Source organism: Echiichthys vipera (assembly GCF_963691815.1).
Source record: "Echiichthys vipera genome assembly, chromosome: 9".
NCBI classification, from domain to species: Eukaryota; Metazoa; Chordata; class Actinopteri; order Perciformes; family Trachinidae; genus Echiichthys; species Echiichthys vipera.
In genome coordinates, this window is record NC_139834.1 from 30,065,826 (window position 1) to 30,083,731 (window position 17,906).

Consider the following 17,906-nt stretch of genomic DNA (forward strand, 5'->3'; position numbering starts at 1 on the left):
TTAAGGGATCGGAAGATCCTCTGGGATGGTGGAGGGTGGAGAGAGTTAGAATAATAGTTCTTATAATAGGACTTCTTTTAGAACTCAACTTTTCAGGTTCACGCAAAGTTTTCCAGGGTTATTATCGATTTCTTTCGAAGCATTTGCTGCTTGTTAAACCTTTCTGAATCATCTCTGGCTTTCCAGGCCTATTCTCTGACACTTCAGCCGTCCCCTGCTGCACTTTGTCCTCATACATCCTCTCTCTTTCTTTACTTATATCTTCCTCTTTCTCCTTTGTAACTCGACTTCCTACAAACGTTCAAAGACAATTGAGTGGACAGTTTTGAGGAGCCATAGACCAGAATGTTTAAAGTGTTAACTCTCTTTTGAGTCTTCCTTCCAGCACACAGAAAGCTGAAGTTTTGATCCTATAGTGTCCGTCTTTTCTCCTCCTCTCCCTCCTCTCTGTCCTCCGGTCACACCGTGGTCACAGAGAGCAGAGGGTTGTATATTTTCTTTCCATCCGGCGACCTCGAGCCATGAGCCAGCAGCTCCTGGATGGTGATCCAGTTGTCGAGGATGCGGCGGTTCCTCTTCTTCATGATCTTCTTCTGGCTCAGTAACAGGATGTTGTTGCTGGGGGAGTCCTGTCGGGGTTGAGGCTGGGCAGTCTGAGATGAACGGAGTTCTTCAGCACCTCCTGTTGATGACCAAGTGTCCCTGGATATAGAACCAAGAAATAATACTGATTTAGATTACTGTATAACACCGTGTTTTACCTGTAGTACGCATGTTCACCCCTTAAATCCTGAAAGGCAATTTTTTTTCCTTGTGTACATGATATGGATATTTTACATGAAAAAATGCACAAACAACATTATATATTCTGGTTGTTTTATTATTTTTTGTGCCCTCAAGATGGATCTAATATCTTGGGTGCACAAGATAAATTCTTATCTAGGACATTCTCTTTAGTCCAGTAACTTTTTCCAACACACGTCTTATACCTGCATTATATTTCTGACATTAGGGTGTGTTTTTATCATAGTCTGTATAAAAAATGGACGTAGCGTCTCCATCGAGGTCCGTTCTCTCAACTTGATCCAATCGTTCTCGCCTAGAGGAGTCGCCATCTTGTCAGACTTTGACTCCTCCTCATTTCCTCTGACCAAAAAGGGGCATGTATGTGACATCGGGGGGAGAGAGATAAGTCCATATGGCTGATGTATACCTCCGAGGTGAAATGAGGCCCAGCGGCTAGCTGTCACTCAAAGGATCACGCCCCTAATTATTCATAAACTTTAACCTCCAATAAAATAGAAACTAGCCTGGTCCAAAAAGATTCACCCCCCCCTCAGTGTTGTCATGGAGATATGACCTAAACATACAGACCAGAATGTTTTTTTGTCCCAGGCCTTAAACAGGTTTAATGATGCTGTGAAAACGGCCTTTTTAATATAGGGGTCAATGAGAAGCTGCTCTATTATGAAACCTGCCCCTAGTGGACACTCAGAGAACTGACGTTTTTGGCACTTCCTTATTGAATCAAGCAGGAGGTGGCTGGGATGATCCACCTGTTTTAATGTGCACTTTCAATTTCTGCATAAAAAAAACTGAATGGAAAAAAATACTTCAATTTCGAAAAAAAAAAAGTCTTAAATCTTCAACAAAGTATTACTCATTTAAGACACAGCTATGGGTCCCTTAACAAGTTCTGAGGAAAATGATCACTAGGGACCTTGTAGCAACACACGAGGGAATACTTAAGTAGTTAAGTTCAATCATTTAAGAAATTAAAGGTTTTCCCTTACAATACCCAAAGGAAATTCTCATTTTTCCCTATGGCATCCTTAGAAAAACATTTAATGTAGCCAAAGTTGTTTTATGCAGATTGGCACTGGCCCCTTAAGAGTCTGCACCCATAGGTCACAGGTGACACTAATGATGCCGATTAACATTAGCATTCAGGTCTCAGGTTGACAAACACCAACAGTCACAGTGTTTTAGTCTAAGAGAGTTTCAGTACATCAGATTTTTTTATTTATTGTTTTTGATCAGGATATGTCCTTCGATTCTCACATAAAACTAACGACAAGCACTGCATATTTTCACCTGCGTAATATTGTGAAAATTAGGAACAATGTGTCTCAGAAAGATGCAGAAAAACTAGTCCATGCATTTGTTACTTCTAGGCTGGACTACTGCAACTCCTTATTATCAGGCTGCTCCAATAAGTCTGTGAAGACTCTCCAGTTGGTCCAAAATGCTGCAGCTTGTGTACTAACTAAAACAAATCGAAGAGAACATATTTCTCCTCTATTAGCCTCTCTGCACTGGCTACCTGTAAAATCTAGAAGCGAAATTTAAATCCTTCTCCTTACCTACAAAGCTCTTATTGGTCAGGCTCCGTATATCTTAAAGAGCTCATAGTACCGTATTACCCGACTAGATTGCTGCGCTCTGAGAATGCAGGGCTATTCGTCGTTCCTAGAGTCTCCAAAAGTAGAATGGGAGGCAGAGCCTTCAGCTACCAAACTCCTCTCCTGTGGAACCAACTCCCAAGTTATATTCGGGAGGCAGACACTGTCCCCATATTTAAGAGTAAAGTTAAAACTTTTCTCTTTGATAAAGCTTACAGCTATGGCTTATAAGCCCTTAGCTATGTTGTTATTTTTAAGCTGATCTTGTTCTGCTTAATGATGCTGCTATAGGCCTAGTCTGCCGGGGGATAATACTTTTCCTATTACCCTGACCTTCCCTCCGCTCTGTCTGTATCATTCATGTCTCATCAATGCATTTTACTAATTCAACTTTATGTTTGCCACCATAATTATTATCATTGTCATGTTCTGTCACCCTGGCTGTGCCTTTTTCTTGCTGTTCTGCTGTATTATCTGCCATAACTTGTAAGTCATATTCACATTGCTTTAGCTATCACTATAGTCACTGTTACTTTGTTGTTCCTTGCATCTCTTGAAGTGTGTCTCTGTCCATCTGTTTGTCTTTTCTCTCTCCTTTTCTTCCTCCCCAACCGGTGCAGACAGATGTCCGTCCGCCGCAGAGCTGGGTCTGTCTAACGTTCCTGCCTGTTATAGGGAAGGTTTTCGTTGCCACCGTAGTGAAAGGGGGAATTTTGGGGTAAATAAGTCGAGTGTGGTCTTTACCTACTGTGTAAAGTGTCCTGAGATAACTTTTATTATGATTTGGCACTGTAAATAAAATTGAATTGAATTGAATTGAATTTAATTTAATTTAATTGGGATTTCCATAAACTAAAACTGACTGATGGATTATTGGTTTGGATTAACGAGGAGTTTGTAGTCCTGGTGGAATTTTCATGAATTTTCACACTGCGTGGCATCTTCTCAGCAGAGGAAGGTAAGAGGATTTAGTTTCTGACATTAACCTTTTACATGTCATGATGAGATGGTGAACACAGGAAGGGTAAATTCTGAGCTCCTCAGTGACAAACTACAGAAAGAACAATTCAAAAGCAGTCTAAATGCTCTGAAATAACCCCTAATATCTACCAACACCCCTTGAATAAAGTCAGAGAGAAGTCAGAGAGGGTTTAGAGAGGTCAGAGAGGGCAGAGAGAGGTTAGAGAGGGCAGAGAGAGGTCAGAGAGAGGTTAGAGAGGGCAGAGAGAGGTCAGAGAAGTCCGAGAGTGGTTAGAGAGGGCAGAGAGAGGTCAGAGAGAGGTTAGAGAGGGCAGAGAGAGGTTAAAGAGAGGTCCGAGAGAGGTTAGAGAGGGCAGAGAGGGAAGAGAGAGGTTAGAGAGGGGAGAGAGAGGTCAGAGAGAGGTTAAAGAGAGGTCAGAGAGGTCCGAGAGAGGTTAAAGAGAGGTCAGAGAGGTCAGAGAGGTCCGAGAGAGGTTAAAGAGAGGTCAGAGAGGTTAGAGAGGGCAGAGAGGTTAGAGAGGTCAGAGAGAGGTCAGAGAGGGCAGAGGGAGGTTAGAGAGGTCAGAGAGGTCCGAGAGAGGTTAGAGAGGGCAGAGAGAGGTCAGAGAGGGAAGGGAGGGAAGAGAGAGGTTAGAGAGGGCAGAGAGAGGGAAGAGAGGGAAGAGAGAGGTTAGAGAGGGCAGAGAGAGGTCAGAAAGAGGTTAGAGAGGGCAGAGCGAGGTTAGAGAGATCAGAGAGGTCCGAGAGAGGTTAGAGAGATTAGAGAGGTACGAGAGAGGTTAGAGAGGGCAGAGAGAGGGAAGAGAGGGCAGAGAGAGGTTAGAGAGAGGTCAGAGAGAGGTTAGAGAGGACAGAGAGAGGTCAGAGCGGGCAGAGAGGTCAGAGAGGGCAGAGGGAGGTTAGAGAGGGCAGAGGGAGGTTAGAGAGGTCAGAGAGAGGGCAGAGAGATCAGAGAGGTCCGAGAGAGGTTAGAGAGGGCAGATAGAGGGAAGAGAGGGCAGAGAGGTCAGAGAGGTCCGAGAGAGGTTAAAGAGAGGTCAGAGAGGTTAGAGAGGGCAGAGAGGTTAGAGAGGTCAGAGAGAGGTCAGAGAGGGCAGAGGGAGGTTAGAGAGGTCAGAGAGGTCCGAGAGAGGTTAGAGAGGGCAGAGAGAGGTCAGAGAGGGAAGGGAGGGAAGAGAGAGGTTAGAGAGGGCAGAGAGAGGGAAGAGAGGGAAGAGAGAGGTTAGAGAGGGCAGAGAGAGGTCAGAAAGAGGTTAGAGAGGGCAGAGCGAGGTTAGAGAGATCAGAGAGGTCCGAGAGAGGTTAGAGAGATTAGAGAGGTACGAGAGAGGTTAGAGAGGGCAGAGAGAGGGAAGAGAGGGCAGAGAGAGGTTAGAGAGAGGTCAGAGAGAGGTTAGAGAGGACAGAGAGAGGTCAGAGCGGGCAGAGAGGTCAGAGAGGGCAGAGGGAGGTTAGAGAGGGCAGAGGGAGGTTAGAGAGGTCAGAGAGAGGGCAGAGAGATCAGAGAGGTCCGAGAGAGGTTAGAGAGGGCAGATAGAGGGAAGAGAGGGCAGAGAGAGGTTAGAGAGGGCAGAGAGAGGGAAGAGAGGGCAGAGAGAGGTTAGAATGGGCAGAGAGAGGGCAGAGAGAGGTTAGAGAGGGCAGAGAGAGGGCAGAGAGGGAAGAGAGAGGTAAGAGAGGGAAGAGAGAGGTCAGAGAGAGGTTAGAGAGGTCAGAGAGAGGTTAGAGAGGACAGAGAGAGGTTAGAGAGGGCAGAGAGAGGTCAGGGAGAGGGATTAGAGAGAGGTTAGAGATGTCAGAGAGGTCAGAGAGAGGTTAGAGAGAGCAGAGAGAGAGGTCAGAGAGGACAGAGAGAGGTTAGAGAGGTTAAATAGGTCAGAGAGGTCCGCATGGAAAGAGAGACGTTAGAGAGGGCAGAGAGAGTTCGGAGAGGTCAGAGAGGTTAGAGAGAGGTCAGAGGTCAGAGCGAGGTCAGAGTATATACAGTGTATTTGCAGCTTGAATTGTGGTCAGACAGATAGCCAATTGGTTTCTGAGATTGTCCTTTAGATTTAAAAGTGGACTCCTACTGTACCTATCTCCTCTGAGGTAGTCCAGGCGGCTCTGCATCATGAACTCTCTTCTCCGCCGGTATTCTCTGGCTCTCAGCAGCTGCTGCTTCCTCTCCTCTTTGCTCCAATACCGACCCTGTTGGAGAACAGTAAAAAGTTCAAACCATCCAGTTAATTAATTAAACAGGAAAAAAACCTATGCAACAAGTCCATCCCCCATGTATTTTTCTTTTATTAGCAGGTTGTAATAATTCACTTATGTTGGGTGAGCGTCAGTATGATCAATACTTTGAGACGTTTAGTGTGTCAACAGTGCTGCTGTGTTTTATGTGACTCTACCTGCTTCATCTCAGAAGCAGCGTCATCGTCAGTCGTCATGCCGCTGCGTTCCTCTCTGATCTTCATGGCTCTGGCCTTCAGGAGACGATCCCTGACCGGCCTCTTGGCCACGTAGCGAGTGCCGTCGCTCCGGATCTTTACCTGGACGTGAAAAAAAAAGAGAGACAAATTAGTTTCCTCTTGTACAAAGTCATCATGCTGAAAGCGAACATTCAGAGCAGGAGTAAACCTTTTTGATATGAAGTGCCATTTTTACAGTTTCTTGTAAATCAGTGTTTCACTTCAGTGTCAACCAAGCTCCTGCAGCGTAATTTCTCTCCAGTATGAGCCAGAGGAAGAGTTGGGCGGGTCTTGGTGAATGTAGAAGGGTGAAAAAGTAGTGATGTCCAAAAGAAGCTACATGAATCTATATGAAGTATTTTCTTTATTTTCTGAGCCCACTAGATGGCACTCTCTGTTCAACAAAGGCTTGAAAACACAACGCATCACCAGTCCTTCACTCTTTTTTCTTTAAACCAAAAGCTCCATCTAGTAGCTGCATAAAATAAAGAAAATGCTTCATGAAGCTTCACAAGGAACATGTGTAGTGTAAATGTGCACCAACCAACCTGCTCCAAATAACACCAAACCTCTGCAGTGACATGAAACAGGGCAGGAACAACGTAGTTAGTGAACCCAGAGTTTATTTAAAGAGCGTTTTAAAGACTTACCTACTGGCCCCTGTACAAGCACCTCTCATAGTAAAGTCCATTCAAGTTGATTACGAAATACAATCCAAAAGGAAGGAGCCCACTGAAGATTTATTCCAGCAAAACACGTCAATTTTGTTGTTTGTGGCAGTTTGGTGAAATATCTTTACCTCCAGTTTATCCGCAGCCAGTTGTGGAATGGCATTCCTCTTCAAGCACGCCTTCTTTGGTTCTTTGGGGCAGAAGCTCTTCTAGAAATTATGAAGTCTTCCTTTTTTAATTGTTTGCTGCAGACACGGTAATCCCTCCGCCTAAGTATCATGATCAGCGTCTCAATGTCCAGACTCAAAACAATAAGCAAGATATTTCACCAAACAGCCACAAACTACAAAGTTTTCGTGTTTTGATGGAATAAGTCTTCAATGGGCTCCTTCCTTTTGGATTGACTTTGGTAATCCACTTGAATGGACTTTACTATGAGAGGAGCTGGTACAGGGGCCAGTAGGTAAGTCTTTAAAACACTCTTTTAATAAACTTCGGGCTCACTAACTAAATTATCGGTTCTTCGTTTTATATGTGGCGACTCCAGCTCAGTGACAGAGTGGACCTTCCTCCACTCGAGAGATTGGCGGTTTGATCCCCACCTCCCCCGGTCCACATGTCGAAGTGTCCTTGGGCAAGACACTGAACCCCGAATTGCTCCCCGTGCTGCGCAGGGGTGTGTAAATGTGGTGTGACTGGTTCAATTAGATGATATGTAGATGTCCACTGCCATCTGTGTGAATGGGTGACTGTGACAAACACTGTGAAAGCGCCTTGAGTAGTCAGAAGATTAGAAAGGCGCTATATAAGTACATGTCCATTTACCATATGTAGGGACTCTTCTCATGCTACTGCAGAGGTTTGCTGTTATTTGGAGCAGTGGTTAAAAAAGCTTTTTTAATGCGTTCAACTTGCTGCCCTGAGCTAATCTGTGTTAGCCGCATCTGGCTATTAGTGAATCTGTCCCGGATTTCTCCTTTAGTAGTTCGTACACTAAAAAAATTGTCTTGAATTTCACTTTAAGATAACATGTGCCAATGGTCACTGATGTCTGGTTCAGAGGCAGACCAATACGTTTCCTCTTAACTCTCTGAGGTTTCCTTTGACTTCATGAAGATTTGAGGTGAATCATACAAACAGTATGTAAAAAAAAATAAATAAATAAAACTCCACTGGTATTAATCTTAAAAATCATCATATCAGTCATCATCATATTTGAAATGATCATCTTTCTTCCTGGTTTGAAGGCTAGATTGATTTTCTGACGACATAGTTCATGAAAACAACAGCTTTCGGCAGCTGACTCCCATATTTCGGGTTTCCGATCGTATCACAGCTGAATTATTGAGAAAAATAAATACTAACTTAACAGCTACTCAAACAACACTAGAGATAGATTACCAAGCATGTTTCAGGTCCCTGCACTGAAATGACCAGAAACATGTATCAACTCATTCCGGTTAATATAACTGAGGAACTGAGGGATGAAACAGCAGGCTAAGTTCATTCACCTTCCACTCCATGCGCTGTGGTGAGGCGGTTGGGGATGAGTGTGTCAGCCCGAGCGGTAAGGCCAGTCCTAACCGCGAGGCGCGTGTATGGTGGTCCTCCAGACCACAAGGGGCGCTGTTCACACTCCTGGGGCTGGCTGGGCCGCTGCTGCCGGTCCCCATCCCCCTCTCCTCGCCCTCGGCCCTCGCTCTGTCTCTCACTCGGTCCAGCGGGTCCACCAGGCCCTCGGATGGCAGGGTCATGCAGCTCTGGTAGCGCTCTAGGGGTTTGTTGTGGCTGTGGCGTCTTCTGGTGAAATAGGGACTGGACTCCGCACTTCCACCTCCGGGCCTATCGGCGGCGCCACCTGCAATGATGACTAGGAGTTAATAAATAGCATGGTCCAATTATGACATGGATGCATTTTATTTAGAGATGAGCTGGATACTCGGCTGAAACGAGTATCCGGTATGGATTATGCACTTTTGCAGAGGACAAGTATAATCCGAATAATGCGCATCAATATATGTGCTCGGATTGAATGAAAATCCTTTAGTGGACTGTGTCTGCGTTCTGTGATATGTTCGACACAGCGCCGGGCCGCTGCTGTGTCCCCTCTGCTACACACACACACACACACACACACACACACAGTCACTCAGACTCGCGGGTCTTTTCCTTTAACTTTTAAGTTTCTTCAGCTTCAGGTTTGTTTAAATTTTGACTTGTACTCACTTGTTAATAGCAGAGTTCTTTAAATGTGGGTTCATTCAGACGTGCTGCTTGGTAGAATGGGACTCATGTTGAGTCTCTGCCACATTAGTACTGCATTCACATAGGTTCATACCCCCTCCACAAATCTGCTTTATAAATATTAGCACACACACACACACACACACACTCTCTCTCTCTCTCTCTCTCTCTCTCTCTCTCTCTCTCTCTCTCTCTCTCTCTCTCTCTCTCTCTCTCTCTCTCTCTCTCTCTCTCTCTCTCTTACTCGCTCACACACACACACACACACACACCTGGGGTGGAAATAAAATAAAAAATAAAAAAGAACCAAAAATTAAAAAATACACTGATCATCAAAAAATGTAAAGTTAAAAAAAGAAATGTATGTTAAGTATGAAAACTCTTCTTCATTTCATTAATGTGTTGTATTCATTGTTGTAAACTTGTAAATAGTTTATTTGTTGTCGTGATCAAAACCATTGATCTGAAGCTCAATGCTGATGCTGTCCTGGAAATAGTTTTCTAATCAGCAATAAATAGAACTATTGCTGATCAACCATATTAATTGCATGCTTAAAATAGCATACTGGTTAAAGCCATTTCAAGACAACTCAACCCACTTCCGGGTTAAATCCCGCCCACTTCTGGGTTAGGCCACGTCCACTCAGACTACGGATACACATAATTTATATGGTAAACGGAAACAGAACCAGATTATGCTGTACTCGCTCATCTCTATTATTATTATTATTATCCTCAAAGCAATTTCAGTCAAAAGCAACTGGACTTGGTTATTTGTCTAGGAAGACGTTTCACCTCTCATCCCCTGGTTCGGACCAGTCCCAGCCTGGTCAGATGCGTACATGAACTGATGAAGCCTCTTGGATGAGAGGTGAAACGTCTTCCTAGACAAATAACGAAGTCCAGTTACTTTTGACTGAAATTTCTTTGAGGATAACGATGACCTGGACAAATGAGAACATTCACAGGATTATTATTATTATTATTATTATTATTTATTTTTACATTTATTTATTTTCATTTTTATATAGTGTAGAGCCAAGCAGGAACTCAAGGGCGGGGCCAGCGGGAGAGACATATTCAGTGGAACACATATCACAGAAGTAAACCTGGACACCCAGAAACTTCTTTGGCGTATGCACCATCACAGATGTATGCACATCTAGCTCTAATTATCCGGTCAAACATTACATTATGAAATCGTTAAAAGAACAAAGTCAATACTTATGTGTGGAGAAGAGGTAGTATATACTGCTTAATACTCAAGACATATTAAATTGGTCAAATATTTTGTTGATTCATTTTTTTTCTTTGATTTATTTTTTCACAAAAAACCCCAAAATGTAAAAAATAAAAAATGTAAATCTTTCTTTTCTTTCTGTTCGTTATTTGTGTTTGCTGCAACTTATTCTTCATTCTACTTAAAGTTGTAGTGGGCATCATTTGTTTGATCATATTCACTGAAGCCGACACTATACTCCGATAGAACATAAATCATCCGGGTTTTAGAAAAAAAACACGCCTGTTTTGTTTTGTAAAAATCCACCATTCCTGTATCCTCCTGTCCACTTAGCACATTTCATAGTTTGTTCACATGCCACAGATCCCCCCTCCCCATTCGCGCATGTTACAATATCACAGGCACACACCTCAAGCTAGGCATACGCTAAATGACGTTAGCAGTTGCTGTCTATGAGTGAGCTAGCCAGCCATTTTATAACCATTTGAATTCATTTTATTTTTTAGGTATCTTTTATATTGTATTTTTATATTACTATTTTGATGTGTCTGTGTGTAATGCTGCTGTTACACTGCAATTTTCCCAGCTTGGGATCAATAAAGTATTTCTGTCCTATTCTATGATGTTAGCAGTTGCTATATACAGTATGAGTGAGTTAGCCAGCCTACCTCCATCTAGAGTGTACTCCATGCTGTGTATTGATGAGAGAAAACACAGGCGTGTTGAAAGGAATCCGGTGCGCGCACACTGACAAGCACTCGATGGGAGGGAGCTGAGGAGCTCGGTGGTAGAGGGGGAGGGGCGTGAGAGTTGTAAACATTTGAAATTTGATTAAGGGAACTGCATCTCCCAGAATTGCCGACTGCAGCTTGAACTTAGACCTGTTGTCCTTTAACGTAGACGCTTTCTGGCGCCATATTGTGGTAACAAAAGCACTAAAAAAAAAAGTGAAAACCTCATCAGATTTTATGGTTGAAACTTGTTTCTCTTTTCTTAATAACATTTGTAGTTAGATAAGGTGCTTCAATGGTTCAAATCACAAAGTACTCGTTTGAGGGCATTGGGGCTTTATGCAAAGTGAAGCTTTAGGGAAGTAAACCTCAGCTCCATCGACATCAAAATGATCCTTTATATCGGAGTTTTTGTGGCCATTAACTGTCATGCTGCAACTGTTGCGAACAACTGAACCTTCAGCAGAACTTGTCTTTGGAATGAGCATCACTGGGGAAGTGTTGTGTTCAGTGTAGAGAACAGCATGTACCTGCTCTGGAGCCCCGCCCTCCATCAGCCACGCCTCTTCTTGAAGATGACCCCACCTCTCTGGTCAAAGACCTGACGACGTCAACAAACAGCATAATATAAAAAATTTTAAGCAAGCTGTTTCGCAATCAAGATGCATTAAAAGCAAAACCATGAAGCAGACCTGAATTTGGAGGGTGTGGAGGGTGTGGAGCTTGACCCGTGTGCCACATTGCCATTGGCTGTTTCGTACTTCCTGTAAGTGCTGGGGGAGAAGGAGCAGCTGAGGTTCGAGTGCCGTCTCTCTCTGTCTCGGTCCCGCCCGTGACGCCTCAGGGTGAGGGGGGAGTTCAGAGGGGGGAGGTGGCCGAGGGAGAGAAGAGGAGGCGGAGATATGAGTCGTCTCCCGCCTTCATCGTCCTCCTGGAGAGGCAGGATCTGCTCGGTACTGACCAACGGCGTGCTCCGGCAGCTCTCCCCTCCCGTGTTGTAGGCGCTGGTGCTGTCTTTGTCGTCTGATCGCTCTCGCTCTGGGAGCTCGTTGATGGCAGACAACTCGTGGTGATGGGGGTCGTTATCCTCCTCCTCGTCGTTATTATTATCCAAACCTACAAATGGAGAATTTTTGTTTCTGTTATTGTTTTTTTATTTTATTTCTAAGGTTAAGAAGGTTTTAAGGAACTACAACCAACTGACAATATCCTGTGTTCATATGTTAAAACGCCTACACATTCCCGTGTCAGTTGTTGTTATAGTTACCTGCTTCAGGAGGGCCTGGTCGTCCCGCCGTCTCCTCCTCCATCATCCAGGCTTTCAGACATCTCTCTCTGAGCTGCTGCATCTTTTGTGCTCGAAGAATGTTGCGACACTTGAACTCGAGGTGGCGCAACTCCTCCTCGATCAGCGCCATCTCATGTTCACTTAAGGTCGTGTTGCAGTTCACGTCCACCGCCACAGACGAAGGAAAATAAGAGTCTCCTCCCATCTCTGCCTCTTTGCTCTCTTCCTGTTCTTTCACTTCAGCTTCCCAGTCTTCACATTCATTTTTCACCGCTTCTCTTTGCCGTTTTTCCTTACATTTCTCATACTGGCACTTGATCTCCAGCAGCTCCTGGTATCGGCGGCACTCCTCCTCCGTCAGGCCCGGCATCATCATCATTGTCAGAGGGGGCTGATAGTGATGGTGGTGGTAGTGCTACAGGTCAGAGGTCATGTGTTAGCAGCAGGAAACCAACAGCAGGCACAGTAATCATAGTGGGATGTAGAAAAAAGTGAATTTGCTGAAGACTATTTTCAGCGGCGGATTAATCCACTTTTCTAATATACCTTGTGGTGGTGGTGGTGGTGGGGGCTGTAAGCTGTTCCTCCTGTTCCTCCTGCTGCCCAGTCCAGGCCGGGGAGGGAGTCAGAGCTGAGCTGAAGGTCTCGCAGGTGGAGGAAAGGAGGGGTGGTGTCTCCTCGGCCGTGCCCGGGGCTGGGGCCGAGGCCGGGGCTGGGTCTAGGACTGGGCCTGTGCACAGCAGACACAGAGGGGTTTTTGTTAGAGATACTCCTGGTACTGTGAACCGATGATAAATATATCTTTTTAAAAGGAAACAGCGGTGACACTTTTAATGTGCCATGGAAAATGAATGTCTTCATTAAACAAATATTAGGAACTGCATCTGTATCGTCATATATTAAAATGATTCGAATGTATCTAGATACGTATCGGATTGCCCCATAATGGCTACCATCATCCCTAATTGTTAGATATTAATCTGAAAGTTCTCCTCAATATTTGTACTTCCTGCCACCTTGCTGTCGGAATCCCCGGTCCTACCTGGGACTCGGTCCTGGTCTGAACTTCCTCGTGCTACCCGGGGTGTTGGTGGTGTTGGTGTTACAGGCACTGGTTTGGTCACCCAGCAGGTCGTGTTCGGACGACTCTTCATAGCGGGTGCTGTCGTCGGTCCGGCCCACCCCGCTGTCCAACTCCTGGCTGTTGGATAGCAGCGGAGCCAGGCCGAGCAGTGGAGGGAGGGGTACAGGTGGGTCTCGGTCCTCCTTCTCTCCTTCCTCCCTGTCCTTATCCTCTTCCTCTTCCTCCTCAGCATCCACACTACCCGCTGTGCCTTCTCTACCTTCTGCTCCTCCTTGGCAGGCCAGGCCTCCACCTCCACCTCCCCGGCAGAGGCGGTAATAGCCGGAGGGTTGAGCGGATGTGAGGGAGCAGGAGGAAGCTCCAGGGTTTATGTGGAAACCTCCACCTTCCAGAGTCACCCCCTTGTCCTCCTCTGGACCGACGGGGTTGTCATTCTGGAAGGACACAGAGAAACAGAAAATAAAGACATTTTACAGCTCATTTAGAAATGATTTGGTTTGTAATGGCTGAAATCACGACTCCTAAAACCAGAAGTGAGTTTGCATCATTGCAATCCCTGTTCCCTCCTCTGGAAGGTTTTTGTTCAGATTCCTTACATAAGCTCTGTGGTCAACACAGGCTGAAGAGATTTTTTTTTTCAATAAGACAAAAATCCATTAGCTAATCAATTCTAAAGCTTGTCTTAAAAAAAGGCTCCAACAAGTAGCTAAATGAGGTCGCTTTCACACCTAAGCAGTTTTGTCTGCTTTAAGTGAATCCTGGTTTGTTCGATAGTCCAGATGATTTTAGGTGGTGTGAAAGCTCAATCGAACTCTGGTGCGGTTCATTTGAGGTGTGAAAGCAAATCGTACCAAACATAGGAAGTGAACCAAAATAACTTGACCATACCTTGTTGGTCGACTGTGTAAGCACAACACATTGTAGACTCTCGCCCTCACCAGGGCCCGTCTTCTCCTTCTATGCTGTCTCACTCGTCTCATTTGAAGAACAGAGCTGCTCAAAATGGCTCTTTCTAGCTAACAAGTACGTTGCTAGGTTACCGTATCTACGCGACAACGGCGTGATGTTGCAGTATTTGGTTCACTTGACATGTTTGGTTTGCTTGAAAAAGAGTGCAGTGAGAAAGAAAACCAAACTAAATGAAAAATGCAACGATATTGCAACTTTAACCCTGAATCGCACCGAGTCCACTTAACTATAGTTGTGAAAAAGACCTGAGACAACAAACATCATCACGGCGTTCAGGAGAAATAAGTTGGAAGCTAGTGGGTGTGGTAGTTGTAGTTTTTTATTTCTAGCGATTGCCTTTATGCTTCATATATCATAAAAGTGCTCATTTGGAATGATTATTGTCAGGATCCCAGTTCTGGCAGTCCTTCTTTTGTGCTTGTGTTTGTCGGAAGCCGGATGTGGGATGCATTCGGCACCAGACCAATTCCTCATTTACATGGTACCATGTCTCGTTGGTTGGCTCCCTTTGTTTTGTCCCCCTCCTTTGGACTTTGTCACTGGACTTCCTGTCTCCCAAGGTATCGACACTATTGTGACCATTGCACCAACAGACTCTCCACCCTCTCCAACTCACACTGGTCAGACAGCAGAGCACCTTCTCTAGAAGGCTGCTTCAGCTTCGCTGTCGTAGCAACAGATACAGGAAATCTTTCCTGCCACAATCCATCACTGTATATAATAACTCTCTCACCTCTGCCTGACAGAGAACTCTGGTCTCTCTACTGTTTTGTTGTATATATTATTATTACAGCTAAAGCTGCTGCCCCTGCGACCCGACCCCGGATAAGCGGATGAAGATGAGATGAGATGAAATGAGATATTATTATTGTTATAGTATATTTTGCATCTTTTGTTGTATATATTATTATTGTTTATTGTTTATAGCACACTGTGCAGTGTATATATACACTATGTATATATTGGATTCTATGTATGTTATGTACAAAGTGTTTATTTGCTGACCCACTATGCTGTTACAAAATAATTTCCCAGTCTGGGATCATTAAAGTAACTCTATTCTATTCTATTCTATTGTTAATTGTTTCTCTAAGATGGTTCACTTTGTGCCCCTGCCAAAACTGTCAGCCATGGAGAAGGCATCCCTCTTGGTGGACCATGTAGTCCGACTCCATGGGATCCCTCTGGACATCATCTCGGACCGGGGCCCCCAGTTCACTTCTCATGTCTGGGAAGCCTTCTGCCAGGCTCTGGGAGCCAGTGTCAGCTTGTCCTCGGGTTACCACCCTCAGTCAAACGGGCAGACGGAGAGGGCCAACCAGGGTCTGGAGACCGCTCTTTGCTGTCTGTTCCCTCGTCATGGTCATCTCAGCTGTCCTGGGTTGAATACTCCCACAACTCTCTCACCTGTTCTGTTACAGGTATCTCACCTTTCGAGGCTTCGCTTGGTTACTTAGCCCCTTTCTTTCCAACCCAGGAGTCTGAGATTGCAGTGCCCTCAGTCCAACATCAACTCCGGAGGGTTCATCGGATTTGGAGAGAGGTCCAAGGGGCATTGCTTTGCACAGCTGAACGGAACCGCAAGATGGCGGATCGTTGTCGAGTACAGACCGGGTCAGAAGGTCTGGTTAAACTCGCATGACATTCCCCTACATGTTACCTCCAAGAAGCTCGCTCCCCGTTTCATTGGTCCATTCAGGATCGAGGCTTCATCAACCCCAGTGCCATCCGTCTCAAGCTCCCTGCATTACTCAGGATCCATCCCACATTCCACGTCTCCCAGTTGATGCCTGTGACCACCAGCACGCTGAGCCCGGCTACCACCGGAGCCCGGCTACCACATGCCAACTTCAGGGTCGGCCTACTGACGAAAAGTCACAAGACCCGGGAAATTATTAGTTAATGTCCTTGCAACAGCAGGACCTGCACATAAATCAGGAAGCCAGAAAAGTCCCTACGTTGTCGCCGTCACTGAGTTAATACATGTGCTAATATTTATAAAGCAGATTTGTGGAGGGGGTATGAACCTATGTGAATGCAGTACTTATGTGATGGTGTGATGGTGTGGTGTGTGTGTGTGTGTGTGTGTGTGTGTGTGTGTGTGTGTGTGTGTGTGTGTGTGTGTGTGTGTGTGTGTGTGTGTGTGTGTGTGTGTGTGTGTGTGTGTGTGTCCTTGACGGAAGAAACTAGGTCACCTGGGATAAATATCTACCCCTATCTTCATCCATCATCCCCTCATCACTTCATCCATCTCTGATACCTTTACCTCTCCCCTTCTCTCTCTTTTCAGCTGATTTCACAGCGGGTCGCTATAAAATATGTTTGTCTGCAGCAAGAAATATTTCACCATCTGACTGTAAAGCAAGGTGTGTGTGTGTGTGTGTGTGTGTGTGTGCGTGTGTGTGTGTGTGTGTGTGTGTGTGTGTGTGTGTGTGTGTGTGTGTGTGTGTGTGTGTGTGTGTGTGTGTGTGTGTGTGTGTGTGTGTGTGTGTGTGTGTGTGTGTGTGTCTTTAATTCACATATCTTGACAACCGTCCAACTGAACCACTTCCGACTTAGTGGGTGAATTGATGTGGACCCAGGAGAGTGCAGGGTCAGATTTGATGCAATTTCACCATATGGTGGCACTATCAATAAACTATATGTTTAGCCTTTAACTTTTAATAAGATCGATGTTCCTCCTTTTTGGTTTGTGTCTGCGTCTGTTTTTGTTTGATACTTCTCCTACCAATCATCACCGACTTTGGTTCAGGACATCGCTGGAAAGAGTGACTTTTTAAGATTTGTGATTTGTGATATACTGAAACCATTTGTGATATAAGATTTTTTTTTTGTTATTTTACATTTTCCTGTTTTTCTTTAACTACTTTATTTTTAATAATCAAGTTATTTATTTATGCATATATGTATTTTTGCATTATTGTTATTTTTTATTTGAAAATGCAATTTGTGGCAAATAATTTCATGGAAGTCTATCCACCTAGTATGAAAGAACTCTCCAACAGTCAAATGCAGGGCAGGAGCTAATGTTATCGCCTCTGCTAGCATGGTCTAAAATTAGTCTAAATTTGATGTTAAAAAGACGTCCATTAACGACCAAATTTGGACTACAAATATTCCTCACATGGCGGTCCCACAAATTTCAACATTGGACATTTGGTTAACGTCTAAAAAAGACGTTGCCTGCCGTTACAAAACAACCCCTCCAGTGGACCGAAATATGACGTCCAAAAATGACAGCGAATACGTCATTCTTAAATCGCAATGCGTCGGTGGTAGGCATGTCTCAAGAACAGTTCATCCAATCAGCTACAATTCAACTAAAACAACATTTCTATGAGTTTTTCTGCTCTCTCTCTCTCTCATTTTTGATTAGATGCTCCCCATAACTTCTAATTTGTTATTTGCTTGGTCGGAGAAAAAAATATCCATCATCTCTGTTCTCTAATTACAAGGAGATCTGACTGGCTGAAGTGTCAGAGCCGTCTGAATACTGAGTAACGCCTTATTCATCTGGCTGACACACACACACACAAACACACACACACACACTGTGCACATTCATTAGTGAATATGTATGAATTTGTGTGATTTTAACCAACGTATATGAATATGCCGTCTTGCAGTTTCTCCTCTGTCAGCAGAAGACACACACACATACACACACACACACTCAGGGACCTGCTGTCATACAAGGAGCATTTATCAAAACCGTTATGTATGTTATGTATGTGACGTTTATGTCGTGAAGAAAGAGGCTGACTGTGAATGCAGACTGAAGCTGTCAAAGACACAGAGCAGTGATTTGTATCTGGTCAATAAAATCTGAATTTCTAACAAGATGAT

At 44.5% G+C, this 17,906-nt stretch overlaps 1 protein-coding gene across 1 annotated transcript in view; it reads right to left on the bottom strand.

Annotated features, from left to right (window-relative positions):
• Window positions 1-458: 458 nt before the first annotated feature.
• The window catches only part of LOC310952297 (PDZ domain-containing protein 4-like), a gene marked incomplete at both ends in the record, with an annotated part of 59,708 nt that continues 42,260 nt past the window's right edge, over window positions 459-17,906 (bottom strand). Inside the window, 9 exons of the mRNA XM_083920870.1 lie at window positions 459-702; window positions 5,458-5,570; window positions 5,774-5,914; window positions 8,016-8,362; window positions 11,250-11,320; window positions 11,412-11,835; window positions 11,987-12,422; window positions 12,554-12,737; window positions 13,050-13,525. Of these exons, the coding sequence (XP_083776996.1) occupies window positions 459-702; window positions 5,458-5,570; window positions 5,774-5,914; window positions 8,016-8,362; window positions 11,250-11,320; window positions 11,412-11,835; window positions 11,987-12,422; window positions 12,554-12,737; window positions 13,050-13,525 (2,436 nt within the window). The remainder of the gene's footprint in view (window positions 703-5,457; window positions 5,571-5,773; window positions 5,915-8,015; window positions 8,363-11,249; window positions 11,321-11,411; window positions 11,836-11,986; window positions 12,423-12,553; window positions 12,738-13,049; window positions 13,526-17,906) is intronic.